This window comes from Octopus sinensis, linkage group LG2, assembly GCF_006345805.1.
Source record: "Octopus sinensis linkage group LG2, ASM634580v1, whole genome shotgun sequence".
In the NCBI taxonomy this organism is placed as follows: domain Eukaryota; kingdom Metazoa; phylum Mollusca; class Cephalopoda; order Octopoda; family Octopodidae; genus Octopus; species Octopus sinensis.
The window spans coordinates 37,879,095-37,886,493 of NC_042998.1; the positions used below are offsets into that span (position 1 = coordinate 37,879,095).

Genomic DNA, 7,399 nt, shown 5'->3' on the forward strand with positions numbered 1-7,399 from the left:
GTCTGAGGCAGTCTGTTGAAGCTACAGCCACTGCCAGTGATGCTGCCTCGTCGAAATTACCAAGAAATGATGGAATTAACCTGCAACTAAAAGTTTGTCAATATTGTGAAAACTACATAGCTCTGGGATTTATTTGGACTGGAAACCCAGACTGCTCTTCACCTTTGTGTACTGTTTCTGGGGAGAAGCTGGCTAATAGTGCTATGGCACCAGCCAAACTGAAACGACATTTAACGACTAAACATCCAGAGTTGTCAGGCAAAAATGAACAATATTTTAAGAGAGAATTGGCATTTAATAAAAGGCAAGTTTCTATGTTTGCCCAAAAGTTCAAGTTGAGTGACAAAGGGCAAGAAGCAAGTTATGCTGTGGCGGAGATAGTTGCAAGAAAAATGAAATCTCATACCATCGCTGAAACTGTAATTTTACCTGCATGCCAGGAAATAGTGAGGATAATGTTTGGAGAGGATGCTGTATCAGAGCTAAATAAAATTCCACTTTCTATCAACATAATAAGTAGGCGCATGTCAGGAGACATTGAGTGCAATATTAAGTCAAAAATACTGAAACATAAGTTGTTTGCACTTCAAGTTGATGAGAGCACATACATCACTGGTAAATCACAGCTCCTTGTATTTGTACGTTTTATTAATGATGAAGCTATTGTAGAAGACGTCCTGTGTTGCAAAGAGTTGCTAGAAACAAGAAAAGGGCAAGATGTATTTGATGTTTTAAATTCATATTTAGAGTATTGTGGATTGAACTGGAAAAACTGTTGGTATTTGTACAGATGGTGCCCCTGCAATGACAGGATGTCTTAAAGGCTTTGTCCCAATCGCACAAAAACAAAATCCAAATGTTTCATTCATAGAGACGCACTAGTTGCTAAAACTCTTGGACCTGAACTAAAATCTGCATTGGATATGATAATGAAAATAGTTAATTACTTCAAAATGAGGCCACTTAAATGTCGACAGTTTGTGAAACTTTGTGTGGGTATGGAAGCAGACCATTCCACCTTAATCCAGCACACAGAAATACGATGGTTGTCAAGGGGAAAAGTATTGTCTCGTTTTTACGAATTAAGAGAAGAGTTATTGACCTTTTGTTTGCAAGAAAACCTGAAAGACTTTGTAGAATGTTTGAGTGATGACCATTGGTGTTCCAAGTTAGCATATCTTGCCGATACATTTCATGAGCTAACAATGGCATGCAGGGCAAGAACGAAAATATCTTGTCTTCTACTGACAAAATAAATGCTTTTCAGAAGAAATTGACAATATGGAAGAAACGCATAGCTGCAGGAAATTTGGAAATGTTCCCAAGTGTTTTTAAAAGGAATTGTCAAGAAACTGCGCTACTGATTTTGAACTATTTGCACACTTTGTCAACAAACCTTGACAAATATTTTCCATCGATATCTGTTGACCAGTATGACTGGATTAGAAACCCATTCGTGGAATTTGAGCCATTTGAAGAACAGTTCACATTAACAGAAGCAGAACTTGCCAGTGTTTTAAATGACAGAACATTAAAGTTGAAGCATTCTGAGCTTCACCTGAATGCATTTTAGTTGCTGGTTGAAAAGGAATATCCTGCAATCGCCCAGAAAGCGCTGCGACTTCTTGTACAGTTTTCAGCCTCCTACTTCTGTAAATTTGGATTTTCAGCCCTGACAACCATCAAGCACAAGAAGCGAGCACAATTGCTGTCTGTGAAAGATGAACTTCATGTGTTTCTATCAAAAACACGACCTAATCTTAAAGAGTTGTGCAAGAAACACCAGACTCAAGTTTCTCATTGAGTTTTTGATGAGAATAAATGTAATCTATTCAAACTAAAGTTTTTTTAATACATGTTTTAATAATAACTGTAGATGCAAGAATAAAATTGCATATGTACGTGACAACTTTTTACAGTTTGTGATTTTATTGTAAATAAATCTGAACATGAGTATTTTCATTTCATTAATTAAATGCTGGTTTTTTTTTTTTTTTTTTTTTTTTTTTTGCATAAGACAATTAAATTATTGCACAGGGGTTCCTAGAGCCAGTGGAATGTTTCCTTGGGGTTCCGCTCCAGCAAAAAGGTTGAAAAGCACTGCTACTGAAGTAGAACATAGAATTAAACTGGGAAACTAAAGAAGAAAACGATAACTAAAACAAAAGTTACTAAGAACATTTTTTTCTTAAATTATTCTTAAAACATTTTCAGTCTTGCATCCAAAATTTATTCTCAATGTCAGCACAACACTACTATAGCCGATAGTAAGTCATGCAAAAGTTAAATGCATGTTATGAGAATAAACAAGAGTAAGAAAACTTATAAGCACATTATAATGAAAACAAAAAACAAAATGAATGTTTATATATCCTTTAGTGTTTATTGAGCTATCGTAGTAAGTTTCTTATGTACGTCTTAGAGTAAAACATCTGCATTTTACATCGCTAGAACATGCCAAGCATGGTAGTGGGGGGGGGGGACAGAACTAACAAATAGAACTCACTATTTATGGGAAAAAAATATGCAAACAGCAGAAAATGCAAACAGTGTGTGCGTGTGATTATGTCACACTGACACACGCATACATAGGCATACACATACATACATACATACATACATACATACATACATACATACATACATACATACATACATACATACATACATTTGATATCAACATGGAGTATGCAAAATATCATTTCTGGTAGCAAAACAGTTCGGTGAGATGGCAGAATCAATAGCACGCCTGGTTAATTGCTTAAAAGTATTTCGCCCGTCTTTACGTTCGGAGTTCAAATTCCACTGAGGTCGACTTTGACTTTCATCCATTCGGGGTCGATAATGTAAGTATGCAGGTTCTTTACTCAACATTCTCTGTCCTGTCCAATCCGACGAACACACGCTACACACGTTGCTTCCAAGCACTGCTGTAAACAGCGTAAGTTAGATAGAACGTTAAAACTTAGTGCGCATGCACATCAGTGTTTAAGGTCAACCTGTACCAAGCGACTTTACTCAGCGTGCTTTAGCTTCATTACTATGGCAACAGACCACGTATTATAATCAAAGCTCCTTTCATCTCACCAACAGGTAGCAGCACATCCGACATCTTACTACATACATCGTTCTCAAGTCAATCTACTTCTCTTCTCCTCGCCCTTCGCCCACAACCCATTAACATTTAATGCTTCTCTCATCTGAACATCCATTCTTTAAATCGTGGCTGAAACTGGTGTGAATTACTGGTTCACACCCCTGCTCCCACCCCGCACCTTTCCCCCGTTTTTCTCGCAGCTTTCACACGTGCTCAATTCTCCTTTAAAATTCTATTTTTAACGGACCCAGTTATGAAACGATCTCTCTTTTTCTTTTTTCCTAACCGTTTCCTCCGCACCTCAAATGCCAGCTATGCAGATTATTATTAGGCTAAACAGGCCAGTGACAAGTCGACAACTTTGTTGACATTCTCATAGACGTCACTGGTAACAACGGGCGAGACTCCGTCGTCTGGCGTTTCTTCTAATTAAGTCATTGTTTACCTGTCCATGACGAGTGTCTTTTCGCCGGTGTTTTATACAATAAAATCTTTTTTCCCATTCAGAAATGCAGGAAATATCTCACCGAAGTGATTCTGTTTCTGCTACCTATATGTATACAAAGGCATACACAGATGCACACAGATACAGGCCCACACGTACTCGCACATTCACACACACATACACACACATGCAGAGATACACACACACACAGATACATAGACACAGAAACATACACAAACACACACACACACACACAAAGATACACATACACACGCATACACACACATACATACACATACAGAGATACACACAGACACACACACACATAGTACATTTCAGTAAAAACAAATGCAAACCCTAGTCGAAGATACCCGTGTACATGCTGCCGTACTTTAAACCCTCGCGTTACACGAACTCACAACAACCATAGGAATACACACAACATGCATGCAAATGATAGCAAGGCACCAATGTTCACATTCCGATTGTCTCCAATCATGATTTCATTCAAGTTCAACGTATAACACTTATCATTTTTGTCATGCACATAGGAAAGATGGAGTTTTGTTTTATTGTGAGAAGCTAGCTACTTCCTTTTATTAGGTTATCAAGTATGAAATTTGTAGTAAGGTGTATGGTAAATTTTGACAGCTGCTCATTTTGTGCCATTATTATATTTTGACAATCTTTATTTTTTGTTAGAAAGTTTACACATGTATTTCTTTATTCTACTTCATTTTGCACTTTATAAAGTATTTATAAATCATTTTTTGCTATTTTTATTTAGAGATGGATAAGTCGGAAATTCGTATAGTTTTCAAATATGAGTTATTTCTTGGAAATATAGCATCACAGACAGCTCGGAATATTAATGGAGTATTTCATTCTGATGTTATTATTCAGCAGACAGTATCAAATTGGTTTGCAAAATTTTGTTCTTGAACTTTGCTGTCGACCAGAAACAAAGGTGGAAAATGACGAACTGAAAGCCACCGCAGAGTCAGATCCATCTCAAAGTGCCCATTAATTATCGTTGTTGTTTGGTGTTAGCAAGCAAATAATATTGACTCACCTATTTCAAATCGGTAAAGTGAAAAAGTTGGATAAGTGGGTTCTACATAAACTCAATGAAAATCAGAAACTCTTTCTCGTCACAAAAATGAATAATTTGTGAATCGAATTGTAACATGAGATGAGAAATGGAGCCAATACAACAATTGTAAACGTTCAGCACAATGGTTGGACAAAGACGAGCCACCAAAACAACACAGTCCAAACAAAGCAAAATTCATCAAAAGAACTGATAGTTTGGTAGTCTGGCACAGGTATCATCCATTATGATTTCATTAAACCTGGCTCATCAATCACGGCCAAAGTATACTTCAGCCAACTGGACCAAATGATGCAGAAACTTATAAAGAAAACAGCCTAGATTAGTCAACAGATCCACTCCTATTTTATTGCAAGACAACGCCAGACCACACATCGCAAAAATGACATTGGCGAAACTACAGGAGTTGGAGTTGGAAGTTCTCCATCATCCACCATGCTCACTTAATCTTGTCCCCACTGACTACCACTTCTTCCAGAATTTGGATAACTTTTTGATAGGAAAAAAATTTAATTCCGACAATGATGTAAAACAGGCCCTCCAAGATTTTATTGACTATAGATTGCCTGGCTTTTACAGTTCCGGACTGGACAAGCTATCACTGAAATGGCAAAAGTGTATTGACAATATGGGTCCATACTTTGATGAATAAAATTATTCCTTGTATTTATAAAACATCAGCAATTTTTTTTTCTTTTCTACAAGTTTCATACTTGACGACCTAATAACATGGATATTAAAACAACAAATAAAACCATACAGTCAGACGATAAATATTCTATGTTAGCGCCTAATTTTCCATCGATGTAATCCTTTACGTTGTTACTCCTAATTTTTAGAAAAACTTTGCTAAAGCAAGTCAAAACGATTATGGAACTCGTAGAGAATACTAAGCTTATATACTCCTTGTTTCAGGTAGCAAAGACTGGAGCCAGTGCTAAAGTATTATATTCTAGATTTTGTAGTAGAGTTTGTTGAAAAGATGTATAAAGCCATTCTGTGTGATAGCGAAGCATGGTTTTATTTCAGTTGTGTAATGTGGTCAGCTTCACCATGTTATTTGCATTGAAGTTCATAATCTTTGCTTTGGTTATTCCTGCTACTTCTTGTAGGAGTGAACAGACGGTGTGCATCAGTTTCAAACGCACTCGATACAAGTTAAGTGTTTTGCTATTGCTTGGTGAGGAAAGATTGAGTGCACGGGTTTCTTCGAGGTTTCCAAAATTGGTGGCAGAGATGAAGGTTTCCTCAAATCAGAAGTCTGGTTACTTGCAATAGAGTAGATTTCGCTAAACGTACCCAATGACCAGGTGATAGTAATAAACTGGGCGACGGATTAAGTAGACCACAATAGTTTTTGAACTCAAGAAGCAAAGAGCCGGAACGAATGCCGCAGGAAGCCGTCTCTGACATTCTTAGCGATTCTAACAGTTCACTGGTTTAGACTTGTCTTTTAGAATGAAAACCGTTGATGAACTTTACTACTTTTGAATTCACAACGCAGAAAGTCAGAATAAATACTGCAATATATTTCGTCTCGCATTCTAACATCTCTGCTACTCACCACCCGCAACCATTTTGCCGCCGCTATTTCTAGGGTATTTCTTTATAATTTCTGCTTGGACTTTTTTTTTTTTTTGATATTGTAATAAAATTACGTGCTTTGTCCTTACCTGCTTTAAACTGCTGATCCAATCTGGTGTTATGGATGGTGATGTCGGATTCACAGTCGGAATCGACGGTTAGGATTTAGTTGTACAAATAACAAGTAAGCAGTTGAGTATTCTAAAGATGCGTGTATTTCTTTACTGCCCACAAAAGGCTAAACACAGAGGGCACAAAGAAGGACAGACAAACGGATTAAGTCGATTACATTGACCCCAGTACGTAACTGGTGCTTAATTTATCGATCCCGAAAGGATGAATGGTAAAGTCGACCTCGGCCGAATTTGAACTCAGAACGTAACGGCAGGCGAAAGACGGCTACGCATTTCGCCCGGCGTGCTAACGTTTCTGCCAGCTCGCCGCCCTTTAAAGATGCGTGTATACTAATCAAGGATTGTTACTTGAATTTCAGACATCACCTGAAGTGAGACAGGTGGAAAACAACAGAGATAGAGAGCGTTCAAATGAAGTAGAATGCCGATCCGATATAGAATTATTATCATCATTCTTTAACGAATTGTTTATACTGGACTGTAGAACTATTCTGAGAAAATTCTTGTTAAAGTGCATGAGATATTTCTGGCTGGAGTGGAAATTATTTGCTGATCAGTTCAAAGACCTTTACAGCCAAGTTGGACAGACAGTAATTTCATTGAGAAAAGTGACTTCAATGAAATTATATTCCTTTTCTTTTAATTATTTTTTTATTCTGTTACATGAATTAGATTTGTTTCGTCTTGTATTTATTTTCACTTGTTATTGAATTTTCAGTGCAATGGGCTGGCTCTGCCCATACTGCTAGTCTTTAGTGGTACAGTGGAATGCTGTCTTGCTTCTTCTTCCGCTGCGAAGCGTACTTCCACAGTGCCGAAGCGTTTTTCACTTGTTACATATGTTTTACTCGTCCATACAGGTTTTAACGCGGATTCTATTTGCTGGTCAGTTGTTCATTCTACACTTTTAAAAAAATACTTGATCTGTAGATTACAGTTTTTTTCCTGTTTCTTTTATCAGTTGTTGTGAGGTATTAAGGAAAATATTATTTTCTTCCTTCCTCAACAAACCCTTTACATTTTTTAAA

At 37.2% G+C, this 7,399-nt stretch overlaps 1 protein-coding gene across 1 annotated transcript; it reads left to right on the top strand.

Moving 5' to 3' along the window:
* Window positions 1-203: 203 nt before the first annotated feature.
* On the top strand, window positions 204-5,931 carry LOC115224508 (zinc finger BED domain-containing protein 5-like). Its single transcript, XM_029795421.1, has 4 exons — window positions 204-778; window positions 2,215-2,267; window positions 4,330-4,462; window positions 5,766-5,931. Exons 1-4 carry the CDS (start codon window positions 204-206, stop codon window positions 5,929-5,931), a joined length of 927 nt encoding a protein of 308 aa, XP_029651281.1.
* Window positions 5,932-7,399: the final 1,468 nt, after the last annotated feature.

Bases quoted from the DNA above. Each gene is read 5' to 3' on its own strand.
- LOC115224508 (XM_029795421.1), top strand. From the start codon at position 204: ATGGCACCAGCCAAACTGAAACGACATTTAACGACTAAACATCCAGAG. The intron at 2,268-4,329 runs GTAAGTCATGCA...ATTTTTATTTAG, and splicing joins CAACACTACTATAGCCGATA to AGATGGATAAGTCGGAAATT. The intron at 4,463-5,765 runs GTTTGCAAAATT...TACTTCTTGTAG, and splicing joins CAGCAGACAGTATCAAATTG to GAGTGAACAGACGGTGTGCA.